Raw genomic sequence first — 21626 nt, 5'->3', positions numbered from 1 at the left:
GAATTGGCCTAAAGCCGGCCCTGCCTATGCTTGGCCTTTTCTCCTCTTCCCACCTATGTTGCAAGCAACAAGGACACTCAGAAGACTGAAAACTCCAAGAAGGGAGACTGGCCCAGGTTTCAAGAGTGAAACCTGTGTACTATGAACTGCAATATCTAGTGGGGTGAGAAAAACTGCTTCATCTAGATGTTGCCCAGTCTAATAGAGATGAGAGTTTAGACTGCATACTTATATTTTATTTTATGTTGGTAACCACTCTGACTTTTTACCTATCACTTATATAATCACTTAAAATCTACCTGTTGTAGTCAATAAACTTGTTTTACTGGTCATCCTTACCAGTGAGTTTGCCTGAAGTGTTTGATAAATCTGCTCACATTTACAAAGGCTGGTGGATATCCACTTTCTATTGATGAAGTGGTAAACCAATTAATAAACTTGCATTACTCATCTTGAGCAGTGCAAGATAGTATATTCCTGAGGTACAAGCGTGGGAGCTGGGGGGGATTCGGTTGGTGCCTCTCTCTGTGATTCATGAGTGGCTCTGGGAGCATTCATACAATCTAGCTGAGTATCGGACTCCAAATGCAGTTCTGCTGAGTGATAACAGCACCTGAAGGGGTTTGCTACTTGTTACCAGCAAGCATTGTGAGAGACAGCCCAGGCTGGAGAGTTAAGGGGACAAAGCAGTCCTACAGTCCCAAGTTGCACCCCGGGGATCCCATCACATGCACATCGACATCATCATGCAGTCAAATATCATCCACTCAATTACAGGACTCACCTGCTACTGTAAGCTTTGCTGTTCTGCTTACAATGGTCCCAAGACTTTCCACAGTTGCCACACATTGATAATATCCTTCGTCAGGTTTATTGTGTTTGGAATGCACCACACTGTTTATTAATAAAGATCCATCTGGCAGCAGCTGGCGCCGGTCATCTGACACCAAATTTAGGAAAGTCCCATCTTTCTTCCATTCAATTTTTGGAGAAGGCTCACAGTAAGCTGAACAGTTCAGTATGATAAAAGCCCCTCGAACTGATAACGTGTCCACTGGCTCCACAAGAAAATAAAACGGAGTGAAGGTTCTCACGGTGGACCCTATAAAACATAAGTAAAATCTGGAAATGTTTGTTTACGCTTCCATAGTTATTAATATAAGGAGACGTTTCTTATGGGGAACAGAAAAATACTAGAATATCTAGTGTGCCATACTACTCATAACTCTTATAGTAGGAAATGTGTTTCTTAATAGTTTGGAAATGTCATATTCTTCTGTTCAAGTAAGTTGAAAATATTTTAATATCTTCTATTGACAGGAGATATCTTGAGTGAACAACTGTGTTAGGAATTTGAGACAACACTGAAATTTTTGTAGGACAACTTTATGGAAAACCCTATTTGTTATTAAAGGTTCAAAGACAATCCGAAAAGAAAAGATACAAAGTCAAAAGCACTAGCCTGACTAACTTCTGATCAAGATAAAAAGAAAGAGGAAAGACCCATCAAGAACACCTATATGTCCAAGTTACTTTCTACTAAGCCCTATGACAGAACAGAAAAAAATTTAACATACTGACATGTTATAAAAATAACTAAGCTTGGCCTATAAAAATCAGCTTTTTTGCCCTCATCCTTCCCAGAATCCCACAGTAACTTTTTTAATAGGGGAAGAAGTTGTATTCCAATCATCCCAATTTTGACAAATTTAGTTTTATGAAACTTTAGGGTTAAAAAGTTAACCTTTTAACTGCCCAAGACATACATCAGAGGCAGTGGAAGCTTCCTAACAGTGGCGGAGTTCACCAGAACTGAACCATGTCTGCTTTTTGGGTAATTATTTGTAATCCAATTCTAAGTCTAACATATCATGTGGTACCATAGTACAGTTTTTCACTCCTACAGTAATTAAATGGTAAACATGATTACCTTTCCATTTTTAATTATTCTCAAATAAACTTCTATAATTAATATTCATATTCTATTGCATAGGTTTTAATTACTATATTCCTAGTGTTGTCAGAGAGGGAGAGAGAAGGACTGTATGTCAGTATCACTTTCTTTTATCATAGCTTCATCACTGCCAGAGAAAACTCATCAAAGAAGCAAGAAATTATTTTGGGAGGGAACAGAGACTGACAACCAAATCAGGATCTCTAAATAAAACACTTATTATAATGTTAGTCTGGTGGCAAGAGCCGTCTTAAACTTTTCATATCAGCTAATAAGAAAGAATGATAGGGTGCCCTAACTATTTGTTTGATCATGAAGGTGATTCTCCCTCTCCACTGAGGAACCAGAAGCAGAATATGTCATACATAATAAATCACACTGCTGGTATCATACTAATATAATTTAAAATACCACCACCAGAGCCTTTAACCATAAAATAGGAGGGTATAATATAAAATGTGGCAACTTGGTTCAGAAGCACTACTAACACAGAACACTGAAGTTTATTTCCATACCAAGCTGGGGAAAAAATTGAGGAAACTGACAAGAGGCTTCTAAGAAACCAAGAGCATCCATCTGTCAGCTGAAGATAAGACAACAATGCCAAACTGAGACAAAGATAAAATGTCTTTTCACAACTGACTTCCTCCAGAAACTCTGCAACTTTAACAACCTCTATCACAACACCATTCTTGCCACCATGGATGTCACCTCCCTATACACCAACATCCCTTACAATGACACACACATTCCTACCTCAAATATCTACAAAACAATGGACAACACTCAGAGATCCACCCCAAACACATTGTTAAACTCACCTATTTCATCCTTACCCATAACAACTTTACACACAACAACAAACATTTTGTCCAAATCATGGGAACAGGCATGGGTACAGGATACCTCCCCAGTATGTCAACCTCTTCATTAGCCATCTTGAGGAAGCATTTCTGGACAAATACAGCACAAAACCAATTATATACCTCAGTTACATCTATGACATTTTCATCCTCTGGACAGACAACCTAAACTCCCTCACAGATTTCCACCAAACTTCAACAACCACCATCCATCTATCAAACTTTCTCTAAAACATTCCCACAGCTTCCTGGACAGCACAGTCAGCTCAATAATGGAATCCTACAAACAACTACATACGAGAGAAACACATCACTACATTTATCTTCACAGATCCACTGAACACCCTAAACACACCAAGAAATCTTGTATCAAGGTCCTCAGATTCCATAGAACATGCTCCGAGAAGAAAGTCCAGGATATGTATCTTCACACCCTTAAAACCACCTTCACCAAACAAGGACACTCCAATGGAAAAAACAGATTACATCTTGGAAAGGCCACTCAAATACCCCAAGAGAACTTGCTTCAAAACAGGAAGAAGAAAAAAACCCATGGTCCTAGTTGTCACCTACCGCCCATACAGGAACAAATACAGGTGACCATTAAATAATTACAACCCATCCTGGATAGTGACCACATCCTGAAATATTTTTTCCAAAACCCCCTCTTCCAGCCTTCAAACAACTCTCCAGTCTCCCTAAACTCATCATCAGAAGCAACCTCCATACAGACCAGGACCCATCATTTCAATGCGGCACCAGACTCTGCCATAACAACACATGCAAAATCTGCAGATACATCTCCATTTCTACAATGATCAATATGCCCCACAACACACCTTTCAAGATCTATGGGACCCACAGAAGCCTATCACAACATGTGGTGTACCTCATCTACTGCACTAAATGCCCCCAATTATAACTATATGGGTAAAACCAGATGATCACTACGCTCTCTAATGAACTCACACAGAAAAATGATAAAAATTAAAATATTATATCACTGAGGGGAACACACATTTCACAAAATGATCACTCCACATCTGACCTCGTAGTCCTCCTCAAAGGAAATCTGCAAAACACTTTCAAAACAAGCCTGGGAGCTTAAATTCATAATTTTGCTAGACATTAAAAATCATGGTTATAATAAAGACACTGGATATATGGCTTATTATTACAATTTGTAACCCACTCCCTCATCCTTTTTTGTCCTATGACTGCAGGAGTGTTAAGAGGCCACTTCAGCTTGCATGGTCTATTAGAACGTGTTAACTACTTATGCTGAACAATCTGTTCCACCTTGTGAGGCTGAGAATTCCTTTTCCAGACCTGAAGAAGTACTCTGTATGGCTCAAAAGCTTGTCTCTCTCACCAACAGAAGTGGTCCAATGAGAGAGATTATTTCACCGACCTTGTCTCTCTAGGATCCTTATTCGTTGTCCAGAGAAACCAAGGACTAAATGGAAACCAAACTGGCTTCACAACTGAAAAGTGGTATTTTGGGTCAGATTTCTGGCATTTTGGTAAGGTCTTCCTTTCCTTAGTCTTATCTGCATGTATATTGTGGATAGCAGGGTAGATAAAAATCAATGCTTTTTAAAAAAAAATCAGATTTTTTTTATTTAAATAAGATTTTTTTTTATAAAATGCTTTTTGAGGAAAAAAACCTATCTAAAGATAGTTTTAATTAAGATACATTATAGCTCAAAGATATCTCATCATGCAATAGGGATTATAAATTCTAATTCTATAGTATGAGACAATATATTCATGAAATGTTTAAGAAATGATTTGTAAATGAGTTCCAATACTTCATGGATTAGGGACCCAATCTTACGGCATTCCAAGGGCTTCTGTATAGATTCTTTAGGTTAATCTTTCTATCTACCCAATGGGACTCAGTGCTCAGTCTAGAAGATACCATCAGAGATGCTTAGTTTTGCAATTGTCAAACAGTGGATTTGTCTCTCCAGAGATAACATGCTTGTTAACAGCAAAAATGTTTTTAAATAAATACATAATATATAGAGGTAAGAAACAGATCTCGACCCTACTGTCCCTCTGCAAATGTGTGTACACAAAGTCAATCCCTTACATCTCTCTAAAAGTTCAAAGTTTCAAGAAGTTCAATGAATAGAAGATTGGTGGGGGAGGAATAGATCTAGACAAGGAGAAGAAGTCTGGAGATAAATCTGACACGGGAGGGACAGGCAGTAGAAACAAAAGTGAAACTGTCTGAGCAACATATTCCAGAAGTCCTGAGGTCTTTCTGAGTATAGTCTTCATTGATTTGAGATCTCCCATATCATTCTCTCACTAGAAGGGAAAACCTATAATGGCAGCAGGCTGTAAGAGAGACCCAGTTTGGGAATATTTTAATGAAGTTCCTCTACCTGTGGGTAAGACAGGCATGCGTGCAAAATGCAGACAGTGCAACAAAGAAATGCAAAGCCTGGTTGCCCAAAACAACATCATGAGAAGTGTTCCTTCTCAGGAGGAAGGTGCGTTGAAGATGAAAGTAACGTATCTGAACATGCAGGATCTTCAGGTTGATAAACTTTTTTATTTCATACTTCTTTCCTAAGGACTGCCTATCTTCCTTCTGGACTATTCTTGAATTCTCATTTTTGAGCAAAAAAAATATAATTGTTACTCTACGGTTAGCATTAAATGCAGTTGTGATAAAAAAATAAAGAGTAGAAATAGGCAGATCTTCCTTTTACAATTTCACCTTTAAAGTAGTACTGAGTGTCAGTGAATACAATGAGCAATGCTAAATGAGCAGTATGGTAAAAATAATCAAATAACTACATTGACTTATTTTGTTTAGGAGAATCCATCCTCAACATACAGGATTCTGAACACTATCCACCTTCAAGATCACCACCATTTTCTATAGTTTCAGATTTATCTACAAATGATAGTGTTTCAGTCACATCATGTATGTCACATAGCCACAGTATATTACCTGTAGCAAAAAGAAAAAAAATCTCCATCATCCAGAAATAACCATAGATGAATTTGTGATAAGAACCAGCAGATTACAAAGAGAGGTAATTGATAAAAAAAAAATTGCCCAGTTTGTTTATGCAACAAACTCTCCTTTCTGTATGATTGAGAACCCACGAGCAACAAAGGGATGTGGAAAGTAAAGCATGAGCAGTGAGAAAAGTATTTCAATCTCAGCATACACATGTTTACTACTAAAACCTCACCTTTCACCCCATAACTAGGCTTTTGCTATTTAAAATAGAAGACTTGCTTATAAATAAGGTGAATATTATTTTTAGTACTATAACTGTCAATTGGCATGAGGACTTTTGTTGAGAGCTACAAAGTTAAACACTCAGCTACATGTGTAGCAGAGATCAGGCATTCTACCTAGGGTATTAATAGGTCACCCATCATTGTTGTTCAATAGAGATAAAAGCTCTTATCTACACAGAATGACTAACCATGCTTAACCGCCATACTAAAGCATAGATTCAACATATTCTGGGTTTCCCTGCCACTGTGGGTGGAACTTGATTAAAAACATGGTCTACTTGGCTGAAAATACATTTCAACACACTTATAACAAACTTCAGCCCTAAACTACTAGGCCAATCTATATCCATGTTTAAGCCACACTTTAGCATAAACACTTTGCCTCAGGCAGACAAGGCCCCGGTGAGGGCTTTTATGTCTATGATAGATTCTCGGAGTCAAGAGTGGAAAGGATCATTTCAATTATCTAGTCTGACCTCCTGTATAAACACAGGCCATAGAACTTCCTCAGGATAATTCCTAAAGCATATATTTTAGAATAAATGTTCACTTTTGATTTAAAAGTTCTCAGTGATGGAGAATCCACCATAATCCTGAGATTCTCCCACCCCACCAACCTACCAACAGTGCAATTAAGAAGACCACCATATTACACTGCCTGCTGCTAATTTACTGTATTTTGGACACAACTGATGAGCCTTCCAAACTTTCTTCATCTTCCCTCACTCGACTGAATGTTGTGTGTGTTAGTGCTGTATAAAGAAGCTTTAGAAACAGACAAAATTTAGTTACATAAGTATGAAATGAGTTAAGTGAATTTTAAAGAAATTAGATCACATTAAAAGAATTTAATTACAAAATCTGAAGCCATTTTAATGATTTCTTTAATGAGTCATTGTAAACAAGTACCATGGAGATTTCATGAAAAAATAAAATGAATATTTTGTAGTACTGAGAAAGGGCATCCAAAATTTGCTGTGCTAACAAAGGAAGAAGTCACAGCTGAATATTGTAAATGAGCACACTGAAATACTGTTAAATCTTTTTGAAGGTGTCAGGCAAAGGTTTTGTTAAAATCTTTTTGAAAAATACCAAAAGAAAAAATAAAGCTCTTTGAAAAATATAATTTCTCTCCATAGAGCCAAAGAATATGAGCTAAAGACTTCTTGTTTCCCTCCCTTGCTACAGCATCACAATTACCATGAAGTTGTAATACCAATTCTTTTGTAAATCTCTATTCCATTCCTTCAAAACCATAGCCCTCTATAAAATGGCATGATGTGGTTGTGCAAATGGCCACATAATTACCCATTTTAACAATGAAATCACTGCATAATTATTCAAAACTTCTGTTTTAAAAATTAAGTTTGTAATCATGATGATTGCAAAGATAACCTTCAGATAGGAAACAAAATGTAAACTGAAAGTAACATCTGTCTGAATCTAGCAACAACAGAAGTGTGAAAAACCCCATTCATAACAATGGGATGTTAAAGTGGAAGCCTGACGATTAAAATATCCCTCTTATTAGCTCTCTCGCTTTATTATTTTTAGAATCCTTGCAAGTTAATGTGGTTACTCATTATCGCTGAATACAGTAGCAAATTTTGCAGCACGGTGCTTTGGGGAGCTAGCTGATGTCCAGAGTTGCTCCTGTGGGAAAATAAGAATTTCTTCCCACCCACTCCTGCTAAAGAAAGAAAGAAAGAAAGAAAGAAAGAAAGAAAGAAAGAAAGGTCTCCTTGCCACTTCCCAGAAAAGAGAAGAAATCGAGAACTACATCTTCTCTCTCAAACCAAAAATGTTTGGAGGTCAGCAGGTCAGAAGAATGAGTCAACAGTAGCAGTAGAGACCAAAGAGCCACACACATTAGGCACTAAATGTGTGAAACTTTATGCACTTTAAAGGGCAGTGAACACAGGAGTCGGGTCAGGGCAGAAGACAGAAAAATGAAGGTTACTCACATGTAACCAGAGTTCTTTGACATGGACCCTGAACATTCACACTCGTGATGCACCAGTGATGCAGCTTAATTAGTGGAACATTTTGTAGCCATCCTCTGGTCCCCCTCTTGCCCCTTTTCTCACTCTTCCTAAATGTTCTGAAGGCAAGCCTATGAAACTGGGGGAATAGAGGGGTAAGGGGGAGAGGCAGAGATGGCTGGAGGTCCTTCCACCACCTATCAGGTCTGAAACTGTAACTAGGACTCTGAGAAAGACGGGAAGGTAGGAACTTTGGTTACAACTATATAACCTTCATTTCCCCTTTGAGTGGCTTTACACACTTCCATTCATGGGACTGTTTGATAAGCAGTACTGTCATCGGAAGAAAATGGGACATGGAGTACTAATGAAAGTGACCAATGTACCGCTCTACTAGGATTGTTTCCTGGAATTTATCAAGATATGCTACATTTCCAGCAAACAGGACCTCTCTAGATCTGACAGGGTCATATGGCACTATAGACTGGTACATCTATCAACAATATTTATCTCATAGCACTGCATCATGCAGCAAACACATGGAATGTAAGACAAAGGTTCTTGCTCTCACCCCTCCCTCCTGTGTTCTTTTCTTTCCCCTACCTTATTTCTTTTTCCTCTCTCTCTCTTTCCCTCCCTCCCCCCAGAACTTTTGCCTTTTGTTTAATAAGATTCTGACTTAGCTTGCCAAGATTGCACCTCTAACAACATTGCTGGAACAGAATCACTTTGGAACTTCCTTGATTGCCCCTACTTCCAAGAGCAAGCAGACCTTGTTCCTCAGTAAGTTCTTGCAAGGGATCCCTAAATAGGGAGGAAAGGTGTCAAATTGTATGGAATTATGCCTTTTTACAATTTCTAGAATCCATTTGTCTGTGATGATGGTACTCCAATTGCTGTAGGAATGAGAAAGTCAATCCCCAAAGGGGTGGGAAGGGAAGCAGTTTCAGATTGGTTAGCAGTTCTCAAACCTCATGCCAAACCTGTGGTACAAGACCTGGCACGGTAGATAAAAAGGTCTATCTGCCTTTATATGAGTCTTGAAATTCTCTCTCTCTCTGTTGCTGCTACTGTTGAGCAGAAAGTTGTAGATAGGTGCTGATGTTGTGGGTCTGTGTGAAATACAAAGATGTGGATGAAAATTATTAGTCTGATATTTGAAATCAAGAGCACCAAATTTTCTCCTTGAGGACTGCTGACCCACTAGCAACCTAGCTGTTGATCATCTTCTCTAGGACTTCATCCATCTTTGCACTGAACAAACTATCAATAGTTGAACGGAGGGAAGGACGGTAGCTTCAGTGGGATCTCAGATTGCTTTTTTAAGGGAATAATGAACCAATGCAGGCCTCTCAGTGCACATGAACATGGCAGTTATGGAACTGGAGGAGTTGGTTGTGAGAAATTCCTGAAGTAGTAAGGTTTAGAGTCAATTTTGATGCTCTCTGCAAGCTCTTGATGTGAAGGTACAGCAGATTATGCACCATGACAGTGTCCTCCCCCCAGGCAACCTAAATACGTTTGCGGGCATCCAAAGCAGGGAAGACAGTAGTACAAGAGGCATACCTCTTAAATCCTATCCTATTGCCCTTTGGATCTGTGAGCCTGCACCAAGGTGCAAGAACTAATAAAAACTAATACATAAATCCACAAGATCTCTGCCACTCAATTGAAATTTTACAAATGAGAATATAGATCATTGGTTAAAATTTTCAAAAGTTTTCCTTTTGGCCCAAAATTTGACTCCACTCTAAGTGAATTTTTTGGAAACAGTTAACAAAATCAGTTAGCATTTGAGATATGAAAGGGAAATACACTGCATCCCTTTTGAAAAGTTAGACATTTTCTATTGGTTGGATAAAATAAGACAGGTCTGCTTTCAAATATCATATCTTTCATGCACATGGTCCTCACTGAAAACACATCTGAAGAAATCTGTTTCACCAAGATAAAAAAAGCAACCTTACATCAGTGACTGTTGGCACCATAGTTCATGATCCCCACGTATTACATCAAGATTATGAATTCTACCACCAGTGACCCAATTGCAAGAAAGCTCATATATCCTGTAAGAATTTAGATATGGAAGGTCCATCTTCTTCAATGTTCTTGGCATTGTTCTGACCATTTTTCAAACATTATGAAGAGACAAGCGAGACAAATGACAAGCAACTTATGCTAGATGGGGTGGGTAGGCATGGAAAGAAACCAAGAAACCAATCCTAAGAAAGAAAAACAATGATTAAAAGGTCAACAGTAGAATAGGAGAACAACAGGAGACAGAGTAGGAAAGAAGAGTAACCATATCCTCTTATCAACAAAAATAGGAGACTTTAAGAAGCCAAAAGACTGAAACAAGGAAACGTGGTATGAAATAAAAAGGACAGTGAAGAAATGAAAAAAGGGAATTAAAATTAAATATTTTCAACCTTCTATTTTCATAGATGTAAGAGGCTTCACTTAGTTCCTCAGTCCCAGCAAAGGTGGACTACTAATTGACAAAAATGAGCAGAAATGTGTAGAAATTGGGGATGGCACAAGGTCCATGGTAAGTTACCAATACAATCCTCTATGACTCAGAGATCTTGAACTTTATTAGGAAAAAGAATATGTTTAATATGTTACTATCTTAGTATGGACAAGGCACATGTAGTTCTAACATGTTTTACATGGCTGAGGTAAACCTTGGGAGTAGAGGGGACTAGTGCATTTACACATACTAGGTGTTAATACCCACTTTTCTGAAAAAAGATATAGTTAGAACTTAAGCACCTCTGCTTTATGGCACTAAATTATAAAAATAGAGTGTGTACTATGGCATCAGAAAAAATTCAACATCCTGGAGTTAATTTTCATGATCTACTGTGTTAATTGATAAGTAATTAAAAGCATAAACACATGGGACTTGTGTTCAAAGAAAAACAACTGCTATTTCAAGGGCAGCAATGTTTTCTTTTTTAAATGGAACCTAATCCCTTACTACTTTGGCCACCAGAGAAACTGTATAGCTAGCAAATCCAGTCTTAGTGGAGGGAAACTGTATGCAAATACCTTGCATCACTCAACATCAACTCATTCTTGGTGACTAAGCAAAGTTAAATGTTTTAAAATCTCACTCCAGTCAATTTTCAGCCAGAAGGATGGCAGCTATAATGCTGACTGCCTTCAACTCAACTTCCTACAAATATGTCTCAAAAGACAGAGGCAACAACAAAAGCCAGAGCCAGTCTTCTCCATCTCCCTTTCAATTCTTATTCTCCCATTTAACCATTTCTTCTACTTACTTTGGTGCCCACACAAAACTCCTCCCTGCCCATATTTCATGCCAGTAAACAGGACTTTGATTTGCCCAAAACTGTCTATATATGTCTTAGAAAATTAGTGTAGCCTATGAAGAGTAAATGAGCCAAATTTAGTGAAATTGGAACACAAACTTTACTATGGAATCATGACCAACACCTTCAAAAGAACATTCTACTTCAACTCAAAATATAACTGTAAATGGGAAATCATTATCACATGGAGGTGTTTCTAGTGGAGTCCAACACCGATCAGTTCTTGACCCTACACTATTTAACATTTTATCAATGACTTGGAAGAAAACAAAATCCTTACTGATAAATTCTCCCTGAGAATGATTAAAGGATTAGAAAACACTTCTTGCAGTGAAAGATTGAAGGAGCTCAATCGCTTTAGGTTAAAAAAAACAAGGTTAAGGCATAGACTGTGACCACAGTCTATATATCTGATAATAGGGGGCTCTTCAATCTAGCTGACAAAAGGTGGAAGTTGAAGCTACACTAATTTAGCCTAAAATAAGGTGCGAATTTTTAACAGTGAAGGTAATTAACTATTGGGACAGCTTACCAAAGGTAGTTGTGGATTCTCTATCACAGGCACTTTTAAATCAAGATTGGACATTTTTTCTAAAAGACACATTCCAGTTCAAACAGGAATTAATTCAGGGAGGTCCTAAGGCCGGTGTAGACAGGAAGTCAAACTAAATCACAAATGATCCCTGCTGGCCTTGTAATCTATAAACTACCTCCCATATCAATACTCCAGCACCCATTTCTTCAGAATACGGCCACCTGCTTTCTCACACTCTAAAACTCAAATATATCACTTCTTCACACACATCCACTGGATTCTCATCCATTTTAGAATGTGATTCAAAACTGCACTCTCTCACCCCCCTTAATTCTCCACAGCCTTGATCTAGTCTGCTTCCCAGACTTAAATTATATTCTCTCCTTCCACTCTTGTTCCCTAGCACTTTCCTCTGAGACTTCCCAGCGTTAGCACAAAAGTCTTCCCCCTCTGCAGTGCCTCCTATCTGAAACAGCCTTCCTTTTTCTCAGTCTGTAATTGGAGCTCTTCAAATTTAATTTTAAAATCTATTCCATCTTTGTCCTGGCTCTGCTATTACACTTTTTATGCAGCTTTTTAACTATGCTAACTATGCAGAAAATATTGAGAACTTTTGAAGATGCTATATAAAATAAAAACTACTTTTCCTCACTTATGTTTTTCCAAATCTATTCCTTTCTATATAGGTATTGCTGTAGTATCCAAGAACTTTAAACACTGAAATCAAACATCCTTGACTGTCTTCAATATATTAAGTGTATCTGAATTAGAATAGACCCTTAATCACCTTTGATCTTTAAAAATACCTACTAAAGTCATCTTAACTACAGCTGGTTGTGCAAGTACCATGACTGGAAACATTCTACCTCCTTAGGTTACGTGCATACACAAGTTTAATTAATTTATGGGTAAGAATGCTATTTGTCATGACAGATTTCGGGAAGGTTGTTTTGTTTTTAAGTTATAAATAAATCATGTTAATAATATACCGGTAAGCATTTTTGTACTAAATTCTTGAATTTTTAGAGCAAACAAAAGCATACATGCTTCAGGGACAGTCTGAATATAGTAATTGCTGCACAGGAAGCTATCTTTGTAAATCAAAACTGGCTTTCCAAACTGAAAAAAGATTTTCCTTCACTATCCAGTTGTCAACATCTGTAAACAGCTTTCTAAAAGACTTGAACTCTGATATTAAAATAAAACTATATTAAAATATGTTCTGATTCAAGTGCCTAAAATTAAGATATTTCAGATTGAGAAATTCTGGCGATGGTCAGAAAAAATGACCATAGAAATGACTCACTAGCTGCATGGTTCTGCTGAGTGCGTCTCTTCTCCCCAACTAGTTTGACAACATGATTTTACTATTAACACTGTAGATTCAATGAAGTTAGCTGTGGAAGAACGTTATAATGTACTTTGTCTCCAACAAAATTGCTAACTTAGTACCAATTCCAAAGTCTTCATTGCTGGCAACTAGTTACAAAGCTGAAGAATTTGATACTGGTTTTCATATAAGTGACTGAGATAAAACTGTGTTTTAACTTTTAAAATGAGCAAATTTGATTGGAAGTCCCTGAGAGAGTGGGAACGTGGAACATGAGCTGTTAATTCAGGCACTTTTTCTGACTGTAACCACAAATTAAGGCCGACAGAAGTACCCTTACACGACAGAACATAAGTACTTTCCAATGGCGTCACTTAGTCAAACAAGGATCTCAGAAGAATCGGTTATTTAAATTTTGCTGCAAGGAAAAAAATATCAATCAGCTCAGGTGTGACATCGTACATGTTAAATTAAGAGTCCAATACAATTTTAAAGAATAGATATTGAACCCCCTGGAAACCTAGGATTAGCATAGAAACACTGATGAAACTTTAACTACAGCGGCAGTCACTATGATGTCCTTCTTTGTGTTCTGCAGGTCAATGACAAAAGATCCAAGCTCTCTCACCACAGGACTTAACTTTTAAAAGGCTTTTCACCAGAATTTAATTAACATTCCCACTGGGCCTTGTAGTACTAAAAAGAGCATGTCATGCCCTTCTTAATCTAGATCATTAAACAAGCTGTCTCAAAGAACTAGACAACTGTATTTTCATTGAAGATGTTACACAACTATAATCCTTGCAAACTGCCAACAAGAGTTTACACTGAACTTATATTTTGTGGGTTTATTGAACAATTCATGATTAAGGGACATATCTAGACACACAGACTGGTACATTTTGCACAGCCAAATTATTAACATTTTAGTTGATATAGAATAGTTGGGAAAAAGTTTCAGTGAAGAAACAGATTTAGTGGCAATATTCATTATCATATTATATTCGTATGGCAGAATATGTGGGGGGGGATCATAAATAAAACTAAATAGCATGACATGACTGAATATATCAAGGACCTGATTTTCTGGAATGCTAAGTGTCCACAAGACCCATTCATTTCAGTATGTTGACCACTTCTGAAAACCAAGGCCAGATTCTCCGAATTGTTACTATTTTACACTCTCCTCCACAGATATAATTACACTTCACCTCAACAAACAGGGACACTATTTAGTTTTACAGTTCATGTTGCAGCAAGTCATCCAGAAAGGATGTTTGGATATTTTAATATTTCCAATGCAAGGCTGACAATAGGACCCTGGAGTGAATAAATGATAAATCTGACACTACTTTATTACAATACACAATTTGTTTCAGAGTGTTCCAAGTCTAGGCTTTCCCAGACTCTCAGGATTCCTCTCTCCATAAATGTAAGCAATTTTTCCTCTGGGGTCTTTAAATATTATGATTAACTACCGCACAATACACAAAAATACTTGTAAAAAGAATGACTTTTTCTCCCCTTGCGATTAATGTACTCGGTGGCTAGGTGGTCTGGGATCAGAATTGGAATATGCGTGCCATCTATCACTCCTCCGCAGTTAGGGAAGCCCATTTACGCAAAGCCATCTACAATGTCATGCACATTGCCCAGAGTCATGGTCTTTCAGAGAAGGATGAGATTAATGGCCCTGCACACTTCCGTCAACTGGAGTCCAAAGGTAGACTTTCCTACTCCGAACTGGTAAGTGACTGATCGGTAGCAGTCTGGAGTAGCCAGCTTCCACAGTGCAATCGCCACGCCCTTCTCCAATGGCAGGGCAGCTCTCATTCTGGTGTCCTTAGGCCACAGGGTTGTGGTGAGCTCATCGCACAGTCACATGAACGTGGCTTTCCTCATCCGAAAGTTCTGCAGCCACTGTTTGTCATCCCAGATGTGCATCACGAGCTGATATCACCACTCAGTCCTTGTTTCCTGAGCCCAAAGGTGGCATTCCATTGTGGTCAGCACCTCCGTGAATGCCACAAGCAATCTTGTGTCATAGCTACTACACATGGAGAGATGAATGTTGCACTCCTCTTGCCTTTGTAGTTTAAGGAATAACTTCATTGCCACTTGTGATGTGTTGGTTACAGCGAGCAGCATACTGGTCAACAGTTTGGGATCCATTCCTGCAGCCTGAAGAGGCAGGGCACACAGTACACAAACCATTGAAAGATGGTGCCAAATGAGGACAGAAGCACAGGGATTGCTGGGAGGTGAAGCAATGCATCACAGGTCATTAGCACTGGACCCAGGATGCCCCATGAACCCGTCCACCTTCCCACAAGTCTTAGCAACAAAAGAGAAAGAGATGCTCTGTGGGATAGCTGCCAAGAGTGCACTGCTCTGAATACCACTGCCAGTGCCACAAGTGTGAACACACTATTGTGCAGGCAGCTGACAGTGTGAATACACAATAGACATTTCCCTTTAGCACTCTCTGAGCGGTGCTGTAACTGCCGGCGCTGTAACTCTGCAAGTGTAGACATGCCCTGAGTGCTTCAAGACTGGAAACTGACTGCACTGAAGTCCTAGAACCTGATCCTCTGACAGAGACCGGAACCTTGTGCATAGGATTTTTCTTCTTCGTTAGAGATATCAGGTGCCAACACTAGCCTTTTTACCACGATTCTTTAGATGTGTCTGATCTGAGTGGCTCTGCAGTCATAGCTTCTTGAATACACAAGGCTTTCATCCAGTTCTGGCACTCCTTGCACACCCTTGGGGTGAACATGCTGCAGATAGAGCACCCTGAAGGAGGATAATGTTCTCAGAGGCATACCAAACACTGTATATGGGCATCAAACAACAGAAAGACCATTGGAGAAAAAAAGGCACACCTTTAGAAGCCAGGTCTCAACTTTTAGATCTGCCGTGGAACCCGAAGCAGGAACAAGACTTACTATCTATCCAAAGAATACAAACTTTTCCTTAAACTAAGTTTACCACTAAAACTACAATAAACTAGGGCATTAATTTCTTCTTGAGAGGAACCAGGTCCAATGGAAGCAGAGAGGTTCATGTCTGTCTCTGCGAAGGCTGGAAGGAACTGAGGCAGCAAAGGGTGCTATACCCCCTTTTACAGCCTGACTTCGCCACAGAATGTTCAGAGGCACAGAAGAGAGAAGCAGGAGGGCATGTGGACTCTTACCAGATGCCCATGAGTGGACACTTGAAGGACTAACTGTTGGGCAGGCTCTCTCACCCACCCCACCAAACACAAACACATAGAATGATGTGTTTGGTTGCGATTTTTGAATACTGTTCTACTATAGCTCCTAATGAACCACCTACTACAGGATAGGTTAGAACTGCTGTGGATAAAGCCATCAATATTAAACACTGCTGAAAATGACCTGAAAAAGAGCTCTGTGTAAACTCAAAAGCTTGTCTCTCTCACCAATAGAAGCTGATCCAATCATTTTACCTTCACCCATCTTGTCTGTTCAAAGCTAGCCATTTCTCTACCTCAAACAGTATCAGAGTTAAGACATTCTTTAACTTAGTTAGGCCCATCCACATCAGTCCTATTGCGTTAAAACAGTCCAGCAGAAGTTTCAACACGGTTTTTGAACATACCTCCATTACTAGCTTAAGGCCCTTTCCAATGTGTATATTCTCCAGATCAGAAACAAACTGCTTTTAGAATTTAAGTTAGAAAAACTCAGTGTGTGTGTTTTCGCTAGTTACTGCATAGTATCTGCATTTAAATGCTAATTAATAGCTTTTGAAACTAACATTCCACTAAGATGGATGACCACAGTTCATACTTTATGCTTTTGGCTTATTCTGTTTGGCTATAGAATGAAGAACACCAGTGCCTTGCTTTGCATGGGGAAAGCCTTTTTGACAGTCAGAGAGCTGGAAACTTTCTTTTTTAAATCATAATAGATTCTGTGGGTAGATGCCCTCTTATAATACAGATCAAGCAGATGACATTGATTGAGTACTAATTGCCTAGGATACCATGATAAACATGCACACTCTCTCATTCTCCTTAGCAAATGATCGTTTTTCAACAGATTATTCTCTATGGGTGACTGAAAAGCGCCTTCCTTAATTAATCCCAAGAAATTTAAATATAGGCTGTCATTTTAGGCAAGGAGCTTAGCTTTCATTTATGAGAAAAACTGTTTGTATTAGGCCTACTATGATTTTATAGGTAGTAATAAAGGAATGTGCACTTGTGAAAAGGCTAGATATTTCTTCATGTTAATCAGTAATAATCTAATACTCCAGGACTGACCATTCTCCAACAGCATGTATATAGAACAAAAAAGTTTAGCCCTTCATTCATTAACATAAAATCTGTAACAACAGAAGAAACAGATTACATCTAGTTTAATCTTCATTCTCCAACAGATGCTTTCAAAGCATTTTCCCCCATTGGGTATTCTTCAGTTTATAAACAATGAAGATTAATGTAAGGATTACTAGAAAAAGCTGCATCTCTTTATGGGGAATTCTTCTCCCCCTTAGCCCATTTTCCCAGCTGGTTTTCATTTTCTTGAAAACAAGGCCATCCTTAGGCATACACAGCATACATGGCTGCATGGGGCACCTGAAAATTTGGGGCACTATTTCCCTCGCTGGCCACGGCTAGCATACTCTCTTCTCTGGTCCCTCCACGACCCCAACCCTGAACCCGCCCTCACTCGCTCCTCAGCTGGCCGTCTGAGAGCTCCAGCCTCTGGCTCTGCCACCCCAGCCCCAGGGAGTCCAGAGCGGTGTGGCTGGTCACTGGCAGCGCAGCTGCCTGGCCCACCGCCGCCTGGAGCGGAGTCCCTCCCTGGATCCTGCCTGCCTACACTGCTCAGTCTCCAGTGCGGGCTGGGGACAAGACAGCAGGAGCTAAACTTCCATGTGAGTCAGCAGCGGGGTGGACCAAGCGGGGGAGGGAGAGGAGACTTAACACACACACAGGCTGTCTCACACACATACACTTTGCCTCTCACGAGTCACAGTCCCCCAGTACAGATTGGGGGGAGGAGGGTGAGAGAGAGAGACAGTCTCATCCTCCCACAACACACACTGTCCCACAGTCCCGCAACACACAGTTACATATACACAGGCTCTCTCACACACATGCACAAGTATTGTTGTTATTATTACTTGGTACTTCCTGTCAAAATGCTCATGGTGAGCCAGGAGCGGCTAGGGACTGCAGGAGGGCCGTGGGCTCTGGCAAGATGCAGCCCCCATGTGACAGCGCAAAGCCTGCCTTGAGCCATTGTTGCAGCATCTGCTCCATACAAAGTTGTGTGTGTGTCAGCAATGGGGGGAGTTCTGCGTCTCCCTGGGTGGAGGTGGGAGTGGCTGTGCCCCCTTGACACACTGAGGTCAGTGACGCCGTCTGGAAACCACCTTCAATGGAACATAAGGACACCAGTTTAATAATACTGCACAGTGCCCCATAGATCCTAAGAACTTGCTTGGAAATATGAGTTTGCCAGGTTATACACCAACTATTTGTGGCGATCCTTCTGTAAGGTCTAGAAGCAGAAAGTTGAATGCACTGAAGCAATGAATTATCCCATTAAAAAACAGTAAGGAAGGAGGAAGACTAGGACCAAGAAGTCCAACTAACATGTAGGGTAAGAAAAGTACTGAACAATGAAAAACAGAAGTCTGCAGTCAGTGACACCAGTGATGCTTCAAGTGATGATATAACCTTTTACAATGTGATTGCAAAATGGGGGAAGAAAACAAGATAATTAACTAGATAAATACAAGCATATTTTATCCAAAAGTTGCATAAACTTTTGTAAAATTTTAAGTAAAGTTTACAGAAAAGTAAGATGCCCTATAGTGTTTAATTTCATCTTCATTTTTCTACTTGTGGAGTAATCCTCTTCTTTCTCCCAGGTGAAGTGCTACTCCATCAGGCTTGGAAAACTGCTGAGAGGTACTACATGAGACTCCTCTTGCAGTATTTCTTCCCTGGCAGCCTGCTCTACAGCAACCTCTGGCAGTACACTTAAAGAATTACAAACATCTCTCCAAAATCCTTTGCCTCCAGGCTCCTCAGAACTCTGCTTTTTTCAGGCAAGCTTTCTAATTTTCTCCTTCCCTGCTGAGCTTGCCCTGTACCTGGTAGGGAGAGTGTCTGCCCCTGAGAACAGCAGCGTTTCAAAGGGCCAAGCTCCCACTCTTGGTTCTCTATACTGGGAAACCCCATTCCAACTCTGCTTCTAACATCCAATAGGCAGCTTTGCAAGAGATCACTAGCTTCCGGGCCTATTTTGAGGCACAATGCTGCTTTTTTCACCATTTAATCCCAGCACCACCGCAGCCAGCACAAGTTAGGCCAGTCAGGGGAGGATGAGCAGGAATCATAGGGAGAAACCAACACAACCATTCTCCTAAATTGCCACAGTAATGGGCTCCTACTGTCCCCATCACTCTAGAGCAGTGACCTAGAAACTGTACCTGCCTCATTTCCCACAACATTCATCTTCCAATTTGGCTTGAAGATTCCCTGGACTCTTCTCCAGCCTCAAGCGATACAAAATCTTAATCTTTTTGAATTAGGAGTATTTGCAGGTTCCTCCCCCTCTCCTTGTGAACTCCTGTAAGGGTTTTTTTTTTTAGCTAAGCTGCCATCACTTTACATGATGTGATCACACATGGTATCAGTTCACAGGTGGTATCCATCATTTGGTCCCCCCTTTTGCACTCAGAAGAGGAAACTCCTTAGATACTGCATGATATACAAAGAACAAGCTTATGAAGATAGCATTAGGCTCTCTCTGCATGGCTGTTTATGAAATGCTTAGTCACTTTGGTAGCTAGTAGACAAGAGGGCACCCACATTACTGCTACCTGGATAATCTGCTGGTGATGCTGCAGTCGTAGAGGTAACAACTCACATGTTTGCCAATCCCTCCAGCCCTTGTATCATTATGGATTCAAAGCGAACTTGCAGAAGAGCAGCCTAACTCTAGAGAAACTCCAATAGCAGGGAACATATTTAAAAAACTTCAGACTATATATTGTTACCCAAACAAAAATTCAAAAAGACCTCAAGTCATAACCAGTATTTCCCCTGCACTCCCACAGCTTTTAGCACAACACCTCATAGGCATTATGGAAGCTTGTGTGAAAATAGTTCACTTTTCCTTTGGCGATCATTTCCTAGAAGTTCTCCAAGTCTGAGATTCACACAAAAGAGAAAGATAAAATTAGTTTTCTTTCCTGTCATTTTGAGTTCTCTGAGTGAGAGCCTGCTCCTAAGTCAGTCCCCACTCTGTGCTGGCTACTTCCAGTAACTCTTTTAGTAATCTAGTTTCATAGGATTGGTGAATATCACATTTTCTGCCCAGAGAAAATGAATTGCAAACTTAAACTGTCTAATACACTATTTTGATTGCAAAAGTATTCCAGCCAGATGTTTTAGAGTTTTTTTAAAACACTCCATTTTCACTGCTTTGACAGAATGGTGGGGAGAAAATTGCATCTGCAGTTACACAAAACACTACTAGAGGTAACTGTAAAGAAGTCTGCAAGGAAAAAAAGCTAGTTTTGTATATCTGGATGTGCAACAACAATACTCTGACTTCTATAGAAATCTTTAACAGATCCAAGCTCCATTTGTAAATAACAGCGGTTCAAAGTGAATTTTCATCTTAGTAAATTAATCATTTAGTAATGGAATTTACTAAGATGAAAATTCACTTTGAACCTCTATTATTACAAATGGAGCTTTATAAAGTGCATGTGAGAGAGAAACAAAAGCACTAAACAAAAACTTGGTAGTATAAGAAGTTTGAGACTAACATTATTCACAAGCAAAAACTAGTTTGTAAGTGCAGTAAAACATCTAAAGCTTGGTCACCATTCTGTTTAGAAGAGGCGCAAGTTTGGAACGATACAAATGGCAGGCCAATCCTGCAGAGAAATGACAGATGTGGAAGGGAAGTATGCCAAATTCCATATACATTATAGCCTGTTAAAGCAGTACTATACAGTCCTTTTGGAGATTATTTTCTCAATTTTAATTCACAAAGATGGGTGACATACAAGCCAAAAAAACCATTTTTAGCAGTGCATTCCAGTCTTGTTTTCAGTTAACAAGAACTAACTTTTAAGGTACAATTATACTGTAGTCTGAAAAGGACTACAAAATGACCTTATGAGTTTCTATCTTTGTCTCATTAACATCCATATTATAGAGTCAGAATTTAAGGCCAGAAGGGGCCATCGAATCATCTAGTTCAGGGTTTCTCAACCCGTGGGTCAGGATCCAAAATTGGGTTGCCAGAACGTTTCAAAGGGTCGCTTGACAGCTCCTGTCCCATGGGGCTGGCTGGGCTCAC

General features: G+C 39.5%; 1 protein-coding gene across 9 annotated transcripts in view; it reads right to left on the bottom strand.

The window, feature by feature from the left end:
- Nucleotides 1-21626, bottom strand: part of NEO1 (neogenin 1) — a 477222-nt gene that overhangs the window by 290139 nt on the left and 165457 nt on the right. For all 9 annotated transcript variants that reach the window (XM_075069482.1, XM_075069491.1, XM_075069483.1 and 6 more), the window contains exon 2: nucleotides 785-1102. In XM_075069482.1, the coding sequence (XP_074925583.1) occupies nucleotides 785-1102 (318 nt within the window). The remainder of the gene's footprint in view (nucleotides 1-784; nucleotides 1103-21626) is intronic.

The sequence above is a fragment of the Chelonoidis abingdonii genome, chromosome 9, assembly GCF_003597395.2.
Source record: "Chelonoidis abingdonii isolate Lonesome George chromosome 9, CheloAbing_2.0, whole genome shotgun sequence".
In the NCBI taxonomy this organism is placed as follows: domain Eukaryota; kingdom Metazoa; phylum Chordata; order Testudines; family Testudinidae; genus Chelonoidis; species Chelonoidis abingdonii.
This window is presented reverse-complemented; position numbering and strand designations above follow the sequence as displayed.